Source organism: Orycteropus afer, unplaced genomic scaffold (genome assembly GCF_000298275.1).
Source record: "Orycteropus afer afer isolate SDZICR_OR568_19922 unplaced genomic scaffold, OryAfe1.0 scaffold00569, whole genome shotgun sequence".
Classification (NCBI taxonomy): Eukaryota; Metazoa; Chordata; class Mammalia; order Tubulidentata; family Orycteropodidae; genus Orycteropus; species Orycteropus afer.
Genome location: NW_006922156.1, coordinates 119,299 through 139,081, shown reverse-complemented (window position 1 = coordinate 139,081; position 19,783 = coordinate 119,299). Strand labels below are relative to the sequence as shown.

Below are 19,783 nucleotides of genomic sequence, written 5' to 3'. Positions count from 1 at the left end.
GCTGCTCACTGTGTCTGATTCTATCCTTAGCCCTGTTTATGCCCTAACTTGCTCAACTCTTACAGCAACCCTGTGAGTTGGGTGTCATTGTTCATTATTTCCTCAGTGGGGAAACAGAGGCACAGAGGGTACCAGCCTGTGAGTGGCAGGGCTGAGGTGGAAACTGTGCATCCAACCCTGAGCCACGGTGTTGGTACCCACAGCTCCTGCCCTTGTGCTCATGGAACACTCAGTAACACATGAGGCCATGCCAGGGAGAAAAGGCATTCACATGGACCCTGGACCCAGGAGTGAATGCCTGGAGAGAAGAATGAGCTCAAGCACCTGCGGTGTGATGGAGCATCTTCAGAAATCCCAAGTGAAGTACCCAAGAAGCTGAAGAGAACCATGCACCAAAGTTGCCGTCCAGATGTACAGAAAGCAGCCCTGGTGGTACAGTGGGTAAAACACTTGGCTGCCAACTGAAAGGTCAGTGGTTCAAACCCACTCATCAGCTCTGTGGTAGAACATCTGGTGATAGCTCCCTTAAAGATGAAAGCCTTGGAAACCCTATGAGGCAGTTCAACTCTGTCCTCTAGGGGTGCTATGAGTCAGAATCGACTCTATGGGCAATGGGTTTGGTTTGGGCTTTGCTTCCTTCAAGATTTACAGCCTTGGAAACCCTATGGGTAATTCTCCTCTGTCTTCTAGGATTGGTATGAATTGGAGTTGACTTGACAACACCCAACAACAACATTTAAACAAAAGAGTTATGGAATAAAACCTGAGGGCCGTGCTGTGTTTGCTTCTGGGTGTGGGGTGGAGAGTTGTGCTGAGGTAGAAGATTTGGTGCACGTTATAGACTTTTTATTTTACCCTGCATATGGGTTACTTTTTCAATAAGAGGAGATTATTCTAAAAGGGGAAGGGACAAAGAAATAAAATACACACTATGGTTTCAATTGACGAGGTGGAACTATATTTAGTTATCATTTTCTTCTCTGTGGTTTCCTGCATCTGGTAGATCTTACAACATGAAATCATATATTCTGATCATCAGAAAAATAACTCCTTAGTAAAGATGTTAAGGAAGTATGAGATGGGATTCTCTCTCCCTGGGGTAATGTGGCAGAGCTTAAAAGAGAGTGAAGGAAGACACAGATATTGTTCTTCTTCTCTATCCTATCCATAAGCTCTCACACACCATTCCAAACATCTCTCCATATGTAAGAATCAGTCATGAAGAAAGCAAGGAGGTACAACAAAATAAACCATTGCTGTTGAGTCAATTTCAACTCATAGTGACCCTTTCAGACAAAGTAGAACTGCCCCATAGGACTTCCAAGGCTGTCATCTTTACAGAAGCAAACTGCCACATCTTTCTCCCACAGAGCGGCTGGTGGGTTCATGCCTCCAACTTTTTTGATAACAGCTGAGTGCTTTAATCATGGCACAACAAAGGAAACTAAAAGCAGAAGGATGTTTTAAAATGTCCTTTACTATTTCACCCTAGACAAAGTCCAATCACCTGGTGACCACGAGAGAAACCTCATGGAAGCTGTGTCATTATGACCCTAACTTTCTAATGTTGATATCATCAAAAGAGTTTGGTGACATCATCATCAACAGAAGACTCCAAAGCCATGAGTGTAATACACAGGCTTGGGGTCCTGATTTTACGAAGACCCAGAGATATAATACTTGGAGCATGTCTGTCCCTCAAAGAACGTCTTTGGCTGCCTCTTTCTATTACACTATTCAAGGTATGGGGACTTCTAGGAAGGGACTGTGTGGAAATATGAGCGCTCATGATAAAATCATGGGCAGGTAAAGTCAGAAGGATCTTCTACAGAACAAGTGAGGAATCAGCATGCTGTTAGCCTCTGGAACTTTGTTATCAAGGGCACATTATTGGAGGTTGTGTGACCAGATGGACTACTACTGAACCCAGTCATCTGGTATTTCTAAGGTTCTTGGCCAATTTCACATCATGGGGGCACTCAGACTGAGCTTAATTGGAGCCTGCCCAGTGTGGTACTATCTAAATAAGAACTGTCCTATAGAAATATAATGTAAGCCTTGTTAGTAATGCTAAATTTCCTACTAGCCATATTATAAAAGGTAAAAAGAAATCAAAACAAACAAACAAACAAAAAACACCTAAACCCACTGCCATCAAGTTGATTCTGATTCACAGTGACCCTGTAGGACAGAACAGAATTACCCCATATGGTTTCCAAGGCTATAAATTTTTGCGGAAGCAGACTGACTCATCCTTCTTCCATGGAGCGGCTGGTGGGTTCGAACTATCAACCTCCTTTTGGTTCACAGTCAAACGTTTTAACCACTATGCTACCAGAGCTCCTAAAAAATTATTATCATTTCTATATTCAATAAGTATAAAAATTATTAATGGAATATCCCCCCTCTGCCTTTTATTTTTAAATAGTAAGTCTTAAAAACCCGGTATGTGTCTTACACTCACGCCCATCTCAGATCAAAGCAGACATATCTTAAGTGCTCAGTGGCCATGTGGGTCTGGTAGTGACTGAATGAGCCAGTGCAGATCTTAGCTCAGTAAATCAGTGTTCAAAATTTAACATTAGTGACCTCCATTTAACACACAGCCCAGTGTAATGACCCCTGTAGAAAAAACCGGCTTAGACTTGTAACTAGAAAACCAAAACCAAAACCAAACTCACTGCTGTCTAGTCAAATTCTATTCATAGTGACCCCTCCTTGGGTTTCTGAGGCAGTATCTCTACAGAAGAGGATTGCCCAGTCTTTCTTCTGAGGAGTGGCTGGTGAGTTTGAACTGCCAGCCTTCTGGTTAGCAGTCAAATGCCTTAGGCACTATGCCTATGTAAAACACCAGCACCAGCTCAGTGCATTTGTTGGACACCCAAATTCCAGTTTGGAGCTTAGTGCCTTCAATTTAGACTTTCACCACTGTATACAAGCCTCTACCTTTGAGAAGCACACACATTTTCAGACTATGATAGTTTTGGAACAAATGATCACTCTTACTATCTTTACAAAGAAAAAAGAATTAAAAGTCAACTTTTGGGGCAGAATAGATGCCAGCCCAGGAGGACTTCCTTATCTTTGCTGTTGAGTGCTGTTGAGTTGGTTCAGACTCATAGTGACCCTATGTACAACAGAACAAAATGCTGCCCATGGATGCAGGATGGCACACCTGCACCATCATCACAATCGTTACTATGGTTGAGCACATTGTAGCAGCCACTGTGTCAACCCATCTCATTGAAGGTCTTTTTCTTTTTCACTGACCCTCTACTTTTTGAAACATGATGTCCTTCTCTAGGGACTGGTCCCTCCTGATAACATGTCCAAAGCACATAAGACCAAGTCTCACCATTCTTGTTTTTAAGGAGCATTCTGGTTGTACTTCCTCCAAGACAGATTTGTTTGGTCTTCCGGCAATCTATGGTATATTCAATGTTCTTTGCCAACACCATAATTCAAAGGCATCAATTCATTGTCCAGCTTTCACATGCATAACAGGTGATTGAAAATATCATGATTTGTGGGAGAAGGAAGGGCTGCTTATGCACAGGGAGATAGCTCAGGGTGCAGAAGAGTATGAAGGGATGGACACTGGGAGGAGGTAACTATGGGGAGGAAGTGGGAGGGGAGCTGCTGCATTGTAAATTTTGGTCAATGACATGAGACAAAGTATATGTGAACTGCTGTATGAAAAGTGAATTTACTCTGTAAATCTTCACCCAAATCCTAATAAAAAAAAAAAAAAGAAAGAAAGAAAAAGAAAATATCATGATTTGGATCAGGCACACTTTAGTCCTCAAAGTGACATCTTTTTAACACTTTAAAGAGGTCTTTTTGCAGCAGATTTGCCCAATGTAATACGTTGTCTGATTCCTTACTGCTGTTTCCATGGGCGTTGATTGCAGATCCAAGTAAAATGAAATCCTTGACAACTTCAATCTTTTCTCCATTAATCATGACGTTGCTTATTGATCCAGTTGCAAAGATTTTTGTTTTCTTTATGTGGAGGTGTAATTCATACTGAAGGCTGTAGTGTTTGATCTTCATCACTAAGTGCTTCAAGTCTTTACTTTCAGCAAGCAAGGTTAGAATATGTCTAATAATGTCACCTACTTATTAAAATATTTTAATTAGTTTATCTGATATCACATTTTTCTTCATATAGTCCAGCTTTTTGGATTATTTGCTAAACATACAGATTGAATAAGCATGGTGAAAAGATACAACCTTGATGCACATCTTCCTGATTTTAAACCATGCAGTATCCCATTGTTCTGTTCGAATGACTGCTTCTTGGTCTATGTACAGGTTCCTCATGTGCACAATTAAGTGTCTTTGAATTCCCATTCTTCACAATGTTATTCATAATTTGTGCAGTGCAGTGTATTACTTAATATGGCACTTCTAGACATAGTCCTTCATTTTGTGATGTACTGTACTGTAAATCTTATTCTCTATGCCTGTGGTTATGATCCCATTCTGGAGTGAGTTGTCCTTTATGTTAATGAGGCAGGATTAGAGTGGGATGTATCTTGAGTCATCATCTTCCTAGATGGTATGACTCAGGCTACTACCCTTAGTTTCCTTGAAGGTGTGGTCTGTATCCAACACATGTAAATGCTCCAGCTAAGTTTGCCCTCTTGCTCTGGATTCTCCACCTGGTCCATCATCATCTGACTTCCATTTCTTGGGACTTGAGACAGAAGCCAGTCTCAAGTCTCAAGGTGCACCTGATCTGACCTGCTGATAAGGGTTCACTGGTCACTGAAACCACATGAGTGAGATGAATCCCCCAGACTGATGCCTGACCCATAGATTTGGAACTTGTGAGCCTCACAACTGCGTGAGCCATTTCCTCATGAGTTCTATGATATGGTACAGCAAAATATGGGACCCTTAGATGGGAAGGCAAGTACTGAGGGGAGGAGAAGTAGTCGATGTTAGAGATGATGGAGTGGAACAGCAATTTGGAAAAGTTGGACATTTGGGACATAAATTTAACTCTGCCTCAAGGGGACCAGCCTTGTTCTGATCCTTCTAAAAGAAAAATTTCGAGCAAAGACATTACTGAATATCCTCAGTACCTGTACCCACCACCCACTTTTGCTTCTAGACCTAGAACTAGGCTTAAGTCCCAGTGGGCCCCAAAAGGTGAAGTAGAAGGTTTGACCCAGAAGAGGTATACTATATCCCAAAAGAGCTGCTTGATTTTTCCAATATGTACAAAAAGAAACCTGGAGTATATGTGGGAATGGCTGGTCAGGGTGTGAGATAAACATAAAGTTGGATCAGTCTCAGTTTATTGATATGGGTTCACTAAGGACAGTTTTTTTTTTTTTTTAATAATAATTTTATCGTGATTTGGGTGAAAGTTCATGGAGCAAATTCATTTTCCTCCAGTAGAGTAGTTCATGCACATTTTGTTTCATGACATTGACTGCAATTCCCCTCAATGTAACAGCTCTCTTCCCACTTACTACCTGCATTTACTTCTTCCCTGTGTCCTTCCCTCACATGCACTCCTGGCCCCTTCCCTGGCTGTCTCCTTGTGCAAACACCGCCCTTCTGTTCTCCCAGATTAATCACTCCAAGGAGTATCTACCTGATGTAGATGTTCACCCTGTATGCCTATCTTGTTTGGCTGGAAGTCATTGGAGTGAGTTCAGTTCCAGAACTGAGGGGTAACTAGGACTCATAGTCTCAGGGGTCTCACCAGGCTCTATCAGACCAGCAAACCTGGTCTTTTTTTAAAATGATTTTGAGTTTTGTTCTACATTGTTCTCCAACTCTATCCAGGATTTCCTGCCCCAATCCCCCTCTGAGTGGTTGGCAGTGGTAACAAGCACCATCCGGTTCTTCTGGTCTCATGGTCATAAAGGCTGAGGATTGTGTGGTTTACCAGTCCCTTGAACTAATTGTTTCCATGTGTATTTGGTATGCTTCATTCTTCATTGTTCTGGATGAAGAGAGAACAGTCGTTGCATTTTAGATGCTGCTTACAAGCTTTTAAGACCCCAGTTGCTAGTCATCAAAGCAGGATGTAGAACAATATTTTTTGTAGTATATTATGACAGTTGAGCTTGATGTGCCCTGTGACCATAGTGTCACGGGCCCAATAATTTGCTCCCTAAGGGTGGTTGGCTGTGGCTAAGAAGTTTTCATAACTTTGCCCCATGTTAGCTTTATTATATATATGGACATTCTTATAGCACATAGGAGCTCTGGTGGCGTAGTGCCTAAGGCATTTGCCCGCTAACCAGAAGGCTGGCGGTTCAAACCCACCAGCCACTCCTTGGAAAGAAGGTTGGGCAATCTACTTCTGGAGTGATACTGCCTCGGAAACCCAAGGAAGGGTCACTATGAATCAGATCCAACTCCACGGCAGTAGTTGCATTTTTTTTTTTTTTTTGCGTTATAACACGTACAAATACGTATGTAGAAATTCGCTGGCCAAACTTATATATGGTCGTGAGTATATTCCCTTTTACCTAGACTTACCTGATCATTTAGACTGTCTACCTATGTATCCACCTATAGATTAATGTTTGTATTATTAATAATGCAGTACTGTATGTGCAAAGATGTTTATCTTTGTTGTCTGTATCTCCTGTTACCTCTCTGTGTCTTCTTTTTCCTTAGTGTTATTGTGTTGGTCATTTGCTTTTGGTATATTGCTTTTCCCTTCACTCAAATCAATACTTGTCTCTTATCTATGCTGCAACCATTTTTGAATCATCTTCAGCAAACTTTTACTTGGCATGTGGTATTAATGATATTGTTTTATGACTTCTGTATTCTAATCCCTGCTATTCATAAGGTTCTCACTGGCCAATTTTTTTCTGAAGTTGACTGTCAGGTCCTCCTTACTGGTCTGTTTTAGTCTGAAGCTCTGCTGGTATTTGAAACATCACTGGCATAGCTTCTAGCATCACAGTAACATGCAAGCCACCACAGTATGACACACTGACAGGTGGAGGTCTCATAATTATCCTATTTTATGCTTATAGCTGCAGAGCAAGAGTTTTTTTCTTTTTTTAAATTTCTTTCTTTCTTTTAATATTTATTGTGATTTGGGTGAAAGTTTACAGAGCAAATTCATTTTCTATACAGCAGTTCATACACGTTTTGTCTTGAGTTTTGTTTTTTTTTTAATTTCTTTTATGCAACAAGGTGGATCTGAGAAAGGAATGCCTAGAGGGTCAGGGACCCTGTGCATCTAACCTTGAAATGACCGGTGAGCCCCTGAGGGGATGCTGCAAGCACTTCAGTTAAAACAGAGGTTCTCTGCTTGGAGTCTGCCTTCTTCTGGAGGCTGAAGATCTGGGAGCAGGTACCTGCCCAAATGCTGGAAATTAATTCCTTCTTAGGAAGGAGGAAGGATGTGGTTTTTCACTTTTCAAAGTCTTCTTTTCCTCCTAGGAACAAATGAGATCTAAAAGAAAAATACTGTTATTGGCTTCACTTCTTTTATCACTGCTGTTGATTGAACGCTGTTTCAGGTAAATATAAAATATTGATGGATTATTACTTTTAATGATCAGAGATTATATAAATGACTGAGTTTTGTCCAGAGACATTATTAACATTTTCCAAATTAATCAGAAAATACCTCTTCTTTGGGGGGACAAAGCAACATATAAGTGTTTTAAATCCTGCACTTTCCAATGCCCAGCACACATGTATTAACACCTCCTTGATGCCAGGCTCTGTGCCTGGTGCTGGGAAAGCAGCAATATCCTAAACCATATCCCTGCTCCCATGGAGCTTTATGTGCAGGGGGAAAAGAGCAAAAAGAAGCACCTGTAAAAACTGATGTCAAGGATATCATATTTTACAAATAAATATTATGAAAAAATAAAGCAAAGTAAGGAACAGAGAGTGCTAGGTGGCATGAGTTGTAGATAAATTGTAAACTATCTTGAAGTTATATCTTTGTGTCTAATGCAAACAAGATTGAAAGCAACCTGCTATAAAAGCAGAGGTCTGTGGGGGATGCATTGGTTAACCCACTAAAATTCTCTTATACAGAAAAACTTCCCCTCCTCATGGCCTTCTTTACAAGCAATGAAGTGCTCCCAAATGCTATCCGAAAAGCAGCTATAGTTGTGAAAATTAACCCTTTCCAGACACATATAAGGTAAAGGATTTTATCCAAAATATATAAAGAACTCTTGAAACTCAACAATTAAATAAAAAACAAAAACCCAACCCAATTAAAATATGCTCAGAAGACCTGAAAAGATACTTCACCAAAGAAGACATACAAATGGAAAGCAAATAAGCACATAAAAACATGCTCAGTGTTCACTTCGGCAGCACATATACTAAAATTGGAATGATACAGAGAAGATTAGCATGGCCCCTGCACAAGGATGACACGCAAATTCGTGAAGCGTTCCATGTTTTTTTTTTTTTTTTGCTCAGCATCATTTGTTATTAAGTAATTGAAAATTAATTAAAACAATGCAATACCACTACACAGCTATAAAACAAACAAAAAACTCCACTGCCCTTCAGTTGACTCCCACTCATAGTGACCCCCATTGGATTTCCAAGGTGGTAAATCTTTTTAGAAGTAGATTGTTTCATCTTCCTTCTGTGGAGCAGCTGGTGGATTTGAACCATCAATCTTCTGGTTAGCAGTCAAATGCCTTTGGCACTGTACCACCATATCTCCTTCCACAGTTATTAGAATGGCTAAACTCTAAAAAACAAAAACAAAACCTGACAGCACCAATTGCTGGGAAGAATGTGGAGTAACAAGAACTCTCATTTACTGCTGGTGGGTATGTAAAATGATACTGCCACGTTGGAAGACAGTTTGGCAGTTTCTTAACTAAGCATAACCTTACCATGTGATCCAGCAGTTGCACTTGTAACTATTTGCCTGACCTATGATTTGAAATGTTATGTCCACACAAAAATCTGCGTGTAAAAGCTCATAGAAGATTTGTTCATAATTGCACCAAACTGGAAGCAACACAAGATGTCCATCAATAGCTGAATGGATAAATAGACTATGTTATAGCCATAAAATGAAATATTGTTCAGTGATAAAAAAGAAATGAGCTGACAAGCCAAGCCACAAAAGGGAATGCATGAGTCTTAAATACATATTGTTTGTATGCCTGAATGAAGCCAGTCTGGAAAGGCTATATATGGTATGATTCCAACTATATGACATTCTGGAAAAGGCAAAAATGTCAGTGCACTAAACAGATGAAAGGTTGGCAGGACTTTTGGGTTGGAGGAGGTAGGGAGAAACATGGGACATTTTTAGGTAGGAAACAATCTGTATGGTACTATAATGGTAGATATGTGACAGTATGCATTAGCTAAATTGAACTTTACAGCACAAAGAGTGAATCCTAATGGATTCAAATAAAAAAAATTCAGGAGGCTAAAGGGAGATGGATTGCAGAATGTCACAAAACAATCTAACTGTATCACAAACATATGAAATAACCTCCCTGAAGAGGGTGGGGGGAAAAGGTGCTGGCCTAAATAAATGTGGACATGAATGAAGTCTCTGATACTAAAGGCAATAGGACCTGTACATAAGCACTGTGCTCTGGTTGATAAAGTTGTTTTCCCTGAGGGGTGGGCTAACAATTCTGATACTGCTCTACACGTGTACTGGAATTGACAGTTGAGTAAATAGATGATGTGTAGTGGGAGTCAAGTTTCTCACTGTTGTCATGAGAGAATATAGAAAAGCAAACATGTGGGGGTGGGAGTAGAGATGAGAAAGATTCATACAGAAAAAGATTGAAATTGGAAATATCAATATGAGCTTATGTTTAGCTTAATATAATATAGATGGTCATATATAGAAATATTTATACATGTATGTATACACAGATGAGGAGCTCTGGTGGCACAGTGCCCAAGGGCTTGACTGCTAACCAGAAGTTTGGTAGTTCAAACCCACTAGTCACTCCATGGAAAGAAGATGGGCAATCTACTTCTGTAAAGATTTACCATCTCAGAAACTCAGTGAGGGTTGCTATCAGTCAGAATTGACTCCATGGCAGTAGGTTTGGGTTTTGGTTTGATATACATGGACATTCAGGTAATGGGAGGGACCCAGGCTCCACCCCCACCAGCCAGGAAAGCAGGGGAAAGAGAAGCCAGAGGGGACACCAGAGCAGAGAAGCAGCCAGGGATCCAGGTAAGGGGAGGGACACAGGCCCAACCCCCACCAGCCAGGAAAGCAGGGGATAAAGAATCCAGGGGGACGACAGAGCAGAGCAGTGCCAGGGATCCAAGTAAGGGGAGGGTGGAGAGGTTTTGAACAGCTAAGCAAGAAAAACTTGTCTGTCAGTTTGTTGTACTATTTTAGCTTGCATGTTGCTGTGAGGCTTGAGGCTGTGCCACTGGTGTTTGAAGTGCTGGCAGGGTTGCACATGGTGCACAGATTTCAGTGAAGCTTATAGACTGAGACAGACTAGGAAGAAGGAAGAGGCCATCCACTTCTCAAGGAATTGGCCAGGGAAAACTTTATTAATAGCAGAGAAACACTGTCTGATACATTACTGTGCAACTTTATGAATAGCCTGGAAACATTATCTGATACAGTGCAGGAGAACAAACCCTTTAGGTCAGAAGACTTTCAAAATACAACTAGGAAAGAGCTGCATCATCAAAGTTGGACCAACCTTACTGATATGGGTAAAGTAAAGCTTTCAAGACCTCCATTTGCTGATATGGCATGATTCAAATTGAGGAGATACAGCTGCAAACATCCATTAATAATCAGAACATGGAATGTATGAAGTATGAATCTAGAAAAATTGGAATTTGTCAAAAATGAAATGGAAGCATAAAGATTGATATCCTAGGCATTAGTGAGCTGAAATGGACCAGTTTTGGGCATTTTGAATCAGACAACCATATGATCTACTATGCTGGGAATGACAATTGAAGAGTAATGACATGGCATTCATCATCACAAAGGATGTTTCAAGATCTGTCCTGAAGTACAATGCTGTCAGTGATAGGATAATAACCATACACCTACAAGGAAGACCAGGTACTATGACTATTATTCAAATTCATGCATCAACCACCAAAGCCAAAGATGAGGAAATGGAAGATTTTTTTAAATCAACTTCTGTAGCCTGAAATTGACCGAATATGTAATCAAGATGTGTTAATTGTCACTGGTGACTGGAATGCAAAAGTTGGAAACAAAGAAGAATCACTGGTAGTTGGAAAATTTGGCCTGGGTGACAGAAATAACGTGGGACATCGCATGATAGAATTTTGCAAGACCAATGACTTATTCACTGCAAATACTTTTTTTCAAAAGCACAAATGGTGGCTATACAAGTGGACTTTGCCAGATGGAGTACACAGGAATCAGATTGACTACATCTGTGATAAGAGGTGATGGCAAAGCTCAATATCTTCAGCCAAAACAAGGCCAGGAGCTGATTGTGGAATAGACCATCAATTGCTCATATGCAACTTCAACTTGAAGTTGAAGACAATTAAAACAAGTGCACGGGAGCCAAAATATGACCTTGAATATATCCCTTCTATATTTAGAGATGGGAGCTCTGGTAGCATAGTGGCTAAGACACTTGCCTGCTAACCAGATGGCTGGCGGTTCAAACCCACCAGCCACTCCTCGGAAGGAAGTTGGGCAATCCTACTTCCGTAGTGATACTGCCTCAGAAACCCAAGGAGGGGTTGCTATGAGTCGGGGCTGACTTGACGGCACATAACAACAACAACAACATATTTAGAGACCATCTAAAGAATAGATTTGATACATTGAACACCAATGACTGAAAACTAGAGGAATTGTGGGATGCCATCAAGAACATCATCCCATGAAGAAGCAAGAGGTCATTAAAAGGATGAGAAAAGAAGATCAAAATGGATGTCAGAAGAGACTCTGAAACTTACCCTGGAATGGAGAGTAGCTAAAGCAAATGGAAGAAGTAACAAGATAAAAGAGCTGAATAGAAGATTTCAAAGAGCAGCTCGAGTAGACAAAGCCAATTACTATAATGAAATGTGCAGACGTGGAGTTAGAAAACTAAAAGGGAAGAACATGCTCAGCATTTCTCAAGCTGAAAGAACTGAGGAAAACATTTAAGCCTCGAGTTGTTATATTGAAAGATTCTAGGGGCAAAATATTTAATGATGCAGGAAGCATCAAAAGAAGATGGAAGGAATACACAGTCACTGTACCAAAAGGAACTGGGAGACATTCATCCATTTCAGGAGGTGGCATATTTATATCAAGAACTAATGGAACTGAAGGAAGAAGTTGAAGCTTCACTGAAGGAATTGGCAAAAACAAGGCTCCAGGAATTGACGGAATACCCATTGAGACGTTTCAACAAATGGATGCCCCACTGGGGCACTCACACAGTTATACCAAGAAATTCGGAAGACAGCTACCTGGCCAACTGACTGGAAGAGATCCATATTTGTGCCCATTCCAAAGAGAGGTGATCCCACAGAATGTGGAAATTATCAAACAATATCCTTAATATCTTGTTCTGGTTACCTAGTACTGTTCTGACAAGAATACACCACAAATGGGATGGCCTTAACAAACAGGAGTTTATTCTCTCACAGTGTGGAAGCTTTAAGTCCAAGTTCAAAGTGCCAGGCTCTAGGGGCTAGGTGAAAGCCCCTCAGCCTTGGGCTTCAGCTCTGCCTCCAGCTCTTGGCGCACTGAAGCTAGAGGCTTTTTTTATTCATTCAGACAGCTGCTGGCTGCTGAGGCTGAGAAGGCCAAGGTTGACAAGTAAAAAGGCACAGTCCTGATGTTGCAAACCACTGGCAGACCATTAATTTAAGTCTATTGTAAGTCCCAAGGTCAGCAGAGCATGTCAGGCTTCTGAACAACGACACAGCTACACACAGGGTCTGAGCGTGCCATAAACTAGAGACCATTTCCAAAGCTGCTACTTATATACAGGAAGCAGACAACATCCCAAAGGCAGCTACTCAGCTGCTTGTGGTAGATCCTACCATGGAGTTGATTGCCATCTCATCATGGGGAATAACTACCACCAGCTACCTAGCTATTCAACCAGGCCCAGCCAAGTTGACACACAAACATGACCACCACATATCTCGTGCAAGTAAAATCTTACTGAAGATAATTCAAAAATGGTTGCAGTAGTATATTGACGGAGAGCTTCCAGAAATGTAAGCTGGATTCAGAAGAGGATATGGAACAAGGGAGATCATTGCTGATGTCAGATGGATCTTGGCTGAAAGCAAAGAATGCCAGAGAGATGTTTACTTGTGTTTTATTGACTATGCAAAAGCATTTGATTGTGTGGTTCATAATAAATTGTGGATAACATCGAGAAGAATGAGAATTCTAGAACACTTGTACTCATGAGGAACCTGTACATAGACCAGGAGACTGTCGTTTGAACAGAACAAGGGACACTGCATGGTTTAAAATCAAGAAGGGAGTGCATCAGGGTTGTATCCTTTCACCATACTTATTCAATCTATATTCTGGGCAAATAATCTGAGAAGCTGGACTATATGAAGAAGAACGTGGCATCAGGATTGGAGGAAGGCTCATTAACAACCTGCGATACACTGATGATGCAACTTTGGTTGCTGAAAGTGAGGATTGAAGTGACTTGAAACACTTACTGATGAAGATTGAAGACTACAGTCTGCAGTATAATATTACATCTCAATACAAAGAAAACAAAAATTCTCACAACTGGACCTGTAAGCAGCATCATAATGAATGGAGAAAATATTGACGTTGTCAAAGACTTCACATTGCTTGGTTCTACAATTGATGCCAATGGAGGCAGCAGTCAGGACATCTGATGACGTACAGCACTGGGCAAATTGGCTGCAAAGGACCTTTTTCAAGTGCTGAGGAGCATATATGTCTCCTTGAGGACTAAGATGTGCCTGACACAAGCCATGATATTTTCAATCGCCTCATATGCATGTGAGAGCTGGACAATGAGTAAAGAAGACCGAAGAAGAATTTATGCATTTGAGATGTGATGCTGGAGGAAAATTCTGAAAGTACCACAGACTGCTAAAAGAACTAACAGGTCTGTCCTGGAGGAAGTGCAGCCAGAATGCTCCTTGGAAGTGAGAATGGCCAGACCTAGTCTCACCTACTTTAGTCACTTCAGAAGGGACCATTCCCTGGAGAAGGATGTCATGCTCAGCAAGGTGGAAGGTCGACGAAGGAGGGGAAGGCCCTCAATGAGATGGAGTGACACAGTGGCTGCCGTGATGGGCTGAAGAATAGCAAAGATCACGGTGCTGTCGTGGGACTGGGCAGTGTTTCATTCTGCTGTGCGTAGGGTTGTTATGAGTTGGAGACGACTTGATGGCACCTTAGAACAACAATACACAGGTTAGTACACACACATATTTCCTTGCTTATCAGCTGAGAGAGCCTAGAGGCAAAGATACTATGGTAGTTAAGATTGTGTGTCAAATTGGCTGGGCCTGGTTGAGTGACTGGGCAGCTGGTGGTAATTGTTCCCCATGATGTGACTGGGAATCAACTCCATGGTGACATCTACCACAAGCAGGTGAGTAGCTGCTTTAGGGATGTGGTCTGATTTCCATATATAAGAAGCAGCTTTGGGAATGGTCACTAGTTTATGGCACACTTGAACCCTGCGTATGGCTGCATTGTTGTTCAGCTGCTCTGCCAATCTTGGGACTTTCAATGGACTTGAATTAATGGCCTGCTGTGTGGTTTGGTAATATCAGGACTGCACCTTGTTACTTGTCAACCTTGGGTTTTTCAGCCTCAGCAGCCAGCAGCTGTGTGAGTGATGAAAAGCCTCCAGCTTCAGTGGGCTGGAAGCAGGAGGCAGAGCTGGACCCCAAAGTTGAGGGGCTTTCACCTAGCCCCTAGAACCTGGCATTTTGAACTTGGACTTAAAGTCTCCAAATTGTAAGAATAAACTCCTGTTTGTTAAGGCCATCCCATTTGTGTTATATTTCCTGTTAGAGTGGCTTCAGGTAACCAAAACAGATACCCAGTGGTAGTAAATACACCTAGTGCCAAGATCTTGGTTTCTAACACCATTCTCCAATGAAAGGAATCATGTCTCCTTGGAGAAATGACTGACTCTAGGATTGGGACATGGAAATAAACAAGATGAACCTGGAACATCTCACAGTGCCAGGAAGTAACCAAGTGTTAACCTGCTTAATACCTTTCCCCTCCCCCAAATGAACCAACAAATCAACAACTCTAAACTAGGGGAGTGATTTCAAAGGAACACAGGAACCAATGGAAAGAGTTCCCAGTGGCCAAAGCTGGAAACAATTTGAGCAACAAAATAAATAATGCAGTGTGGTAGTTATATTTCTGTGTCAACTTGGCTGGGCCTGGTTGAGTGGCTGGGCAGCTGGTGGTAGTTATTCCCAATGATGAGACTGGCAATCAACTCCATGGTGGGATCTACCACAAGCAACTGAGTAGCTGCCTTTGGGATGTGGTCTGTTTCCTGTGTATACGGAGAAGCCTTGGGAATGGTCTCTCGCCTATGGCACACTTGGACCCTGCATGTAGCCGTGTTGTTGCTCAGCGGCCTGCTATGCTCTGCCGACCTTGGGACTTAGAATGCACTTAAGTTAATGGCCTGCCATGTGGTTTGGTAACATTGGGACTGTGCCTTTTTACTTGTCAACCTTGGGGTTTCTCAGCCTCAGCAGCTGTCTGAGTGAAGAAAAGCCTCTAGCTCCAGTGGGCCAGGAGCAGGAGGCAGAGCTGGACCCCGAGGTTGAGGGGCTTTCACCTAGCCCCTAGAGCCTGGCACTTTGAACTTGGACTTAAAACCTCCAAATTGTGAGAGAATAAACTCCTGTTAAGTCCATCCCATTTGTGGTATATTTCTTGTCAGAGTAGCACTAGGTAACCAGAGCATGTAGTATTGGTTTATAAACCAGCATATAAAATACACAGGAGTACAATAGATATAAATAAATGATTGATAAGTAAATGGGAGAGAAGAGACAAAATTCCCATGCAGAATAATTTTAAGTAATTTATGTAGATACTCTACATTAAAGGAGGTGAAATGTAACACTCTAGTCCTTATGTGTGGGCTGCTCAGAGTGACTTCTTTCTGAAGGGAACAGCCTGGAAAGAGAAGGGAAAGAGTAGCTTACAGAGGCCAAGGGTTTGACATTTATTATAGTTTAAGTATCTTTGTCAAGAATGATGTTCTTCTTCAGTTTAGCTTAACACTCTTTAGCCAACCATGTTTTCTACCACACCAAACCAAACCCACTGCTGTGGAGTCAGATCCAACTCACAGCGACCCCTCCTTGGGTTTCCGAGGCAGTATAACTACGGAAGTTGATTGCTCAACCTTCCTTCTGAGGAGTGGCTGGTGGGTTTAAACTGCCAGCCTTCTGGTCAGCAGTCAAATGCCTTAGGCATTACGCCACCAGAGATCATTCCATAGGACTCCAGAAATTACTAAAAGCAGCACTCAAAATGAGTCAGGATTTTTAGTAGGTTCTCCATTTATCCCTTTCAATTTTCAGCGAAGTGTGGCATGGGCAATTTGGATTTTGACATCCTCTAGTCTAGGAAATCCCATCATAAAATGCCTGTGGCTAAAGATACCTCTGATAATATCAGACAGGGATGCACTTTTACAGTTCTTTTCCTTATTCACAAAATATACCAGGGTTTTGAAAGCAAAGTTGTCTAATAAGCTTGTTGACTGAATAATAACTTAAAATTACACTCAAACTCTAGATGAATCCTGTATTTAAATGAATATAAAAACACACACACTAGAAGAACAAAATAGGAGGTCTCAAATCTCAAAACCTGCTATACAGCCAAAGTAGTCAAAACAACCTGGTATTGGTACAATGACTTACACATAGACCAGCGGAACAGAATTGAGAACCCAGAAATAGATCCATCCACCTATGGTCAGCTGATCTTTGACAAAGGGCTGAAATCTAGTAAATGGGGAAGAGACAGTCTTTTTAACAAATGGTGCTGGCAAAACTGGATATCCATTTGCAGAAAAATGAAACAAGATCCATACCTTACACCATACAAGAAAACTAACTCCAGATGGATCAAAGACCTAAATGTGAAGCTGGAAACTATAAAGTTCATTAAAGAAAAAATAGGCACAAACTTAGGGGCTGTAATTTATGGTATAAACAGGCTATTAAGCATAACCTAAAATGTACAAAAAGCACAAGATAAACTATATGACTGGGACCTTCTAAAAATTAAATTCTTGTGTGTATCAGAAGGCTTCTCCAAAAGAGTAAAAGAGAGCCTACAGATTGGGAAAAATTATTTGGCAATGACATATCTGACATGGAACTTATCTCTAAAATTTATAGAAAACTCTAACATCTCAATAGTTATGTGCACACCCATGTTTATTGCAGCACTATTCACAAAAGCAAAGAAATGGAAACAATCTAAGTGACTGTCAAAGGAGGAATGGATAATAAAATTGTGGTATGTACACACAATGGAATACTATGCAACACTAAAGAATAATGTAGAATCCACAAAACACTGCATAACATGGATGAACTTGTAGGACATTATGCTGAATGAAATAATTCAGTCACAGAAGGACAAATATTATATTAGTCCACTATTTTAAAAAGTCAAGGAAAGGTTTATATATGGAAGGAAATTTTCTTTGTTGCTTACCAGGGATGGGAGGACAGGAGAGGGAAAATTGCTAGATAGGTTAAAAACAAAGTCCTTTTCTATCTATCTATCTATCTAAAACAAACACACATCTGGATTCCTATTTCAATCCTTTTACATTGACACTTAACAAAGCCATAAAAGTATGATAAATAATTAAATACATCTTCATGTTGTCTGAATAGTCATTCTTCTATCTGTCTTGTTAATTTTTAAAAGTGTATCTTTCTTACGACAACCTTACTCTTTCTTACCTTCAGGCACACCATCCCTACTTCCTCACCCTACATCTCTTTCCTGGACCAGCCCATGCCTTTCCAGACCTAGCTGAGTTCTCTCTTCTCCAAGTGGCTTCCCATGAGTCCAAGTTTGAGTTGAGTGTCCACTGATGTGCTCTCAGAGAGCTATGCCATCCTGTTAGCCCTTACCACCAAGGACTGTAGTCAGCTACGTCAGGTTGTCTTTCCCTTGGGCAGGCACTAATCTCAGTGTTCATGCTTGGAGAACCAATATCAGGCCTGTCACATCCCCTCGCTGAGTAAGCAGCTAGTGCATGAATGGGTTACTCCTTATAACTTAACTTTTCCTTTGTACCCAGGAATCATCTGGTAAAAGAACTTCAACTCTCAGACTGGTTTAATCCTAGGTAAGAACAAAATTTCTGTATACCTGCAAGTATACCCCCCCTCAATTTGAAAGAGTAGTTTTTTCCCCCCATCACCAAATTGTAGCTATCATGAGAGGTTTCCAGAAGTTGGATTTTTTATTTTCATGACTCTTATATACAAAGTTAGGGTCTACTAATAAAGAATCAGGTAATTAAGGGTGGTAATGAGAAAGCATGAACGAATGTCTTAGAAAAAGTACAGTCAGAATGCTCCTAGGAAGCAAGGCTGGTCATACTTCATCTCACGTACTTTAGATATGTTATCAGGAGGGACCAGTCCCTGGAGAAGGATACCATGCTTGATAAAGTGGAGGATCATCAAAAAAGAGGAAGACCCTCAGTGAGATGGACTGACACAGTGGCTGCAACAGTGGGCTCAAACATGGCAGTGATTGTGAGGATGACAAAGGACTAGGGGTGTCATTCTGTTGTATATAGGGTAGCTATGAGTTGGAACCGATTCAGAAGCACCTAACAACAATAACAATGAGAAAGCTGGTGCAGTCTACCTGAGTTAACTTCTTGTATTTGGTAACAGAGAAAATCTCTCTGCAAGCAGGTTGAAAATTACACCCACGACCACTCTTGATTTGACATTGGCCGTAGGGGGAAACCTATTCTATTGTTTGGAGCATGCTATAGCTTAACCGATTGCCTCTTGATTTTGGATTGTTTACAAGCGTGAGGCTATTGCAAGCCATGCATCAATGGTTTTCCTTTTGTATATGTTTTTGTATGCTGTAGTGCCAGTTTATCTGTGGGAAAATTCCTCAAAGGAAGTCATCAGGTCAAAAGATGTAGACATTCTACATTTTCACTTGAATGCCTAAATTGCTCTTTAAGAATTGTGCCATTTTATTTCCTTCCATACAGTGGATAAACTAAAGTATTATCAGATCTTTCATTATTGGCAAAACTATTACAAATTAGTTAAAATAGCTCATTTCAATTTGCATTTCTATAATTATCATTGAGTTTGAGCATCTTTTCATATGTTTATATGGAGCTCTGGTAGCACAGTGCCTAAAGCATTTGACTGTTAACCAGAAGTTTGGCAGTTTAAATATACCAGCCACTTCGTGGAAGGAAGACAGGGCAATCCAATCTACTTCCATAAAGATTTACTGCCTCGGAAACCCAACGGGGGTTACTGTGAGTTGTAATCGACTCAATGGCAGTGGTTTTGGTTTGTGGGTGTGTGTGTGTTTGTTGAGTGGAGCTCAGCTGCATAGAAGTAGGTTAATAATCATCCACGGTTCATGATATATTCTCAACATTGTTGTTGTTGTTGTTATTTGCTGTCGAGTCGGCCCCGACTCATAGCGACCCCTCCTTGAGTTTCCGAGGCAGTATCACTACGGAAGTAGGATTGCCCAACCTTCCTTCCGAGGAGTGGCTGGTGGATTTGAACCGCCAGCCTTCTGGTTAGCAGT

At 41.1% G+C, this 19,783-nt stretch overlaps 1 protein-coding gene and 1 non-coding gene across 2 annotated transcripts in view; both read left to right on the top strand.

Annotated features, from left to right (window-relative positions):
• The first annotated feature begins 294 nt into the window (after window positions 1-294).
• The window catches only part of LOC103210074 (glycosyltransferase 6 domain-containing protein 1-like), a 24,637-nt gene continuing 5,148 nt past the window's right edge, over window positions 295-19,783 (top strand). The window contains exons 1-2 of the mRNA XM_007955989.1: window positions 295-437; window positions 18,282-18,329. Coding sequence (XP_007954180.1) covers window positions 295-437; window positions 18,282-18,329 — 191 coding nt within the window. The remainder of the gene's footprint in view (window positions 438-18,281; window positions 18,330-19,783) is intronic.
• Window positions 8,307-8,413, top strand: LOC122151563. The gene has a single exon (XR_006164213.1). It is a non-coding gene; the product is annotated as a U6 spliceosomal RNA (small nuclear RNA).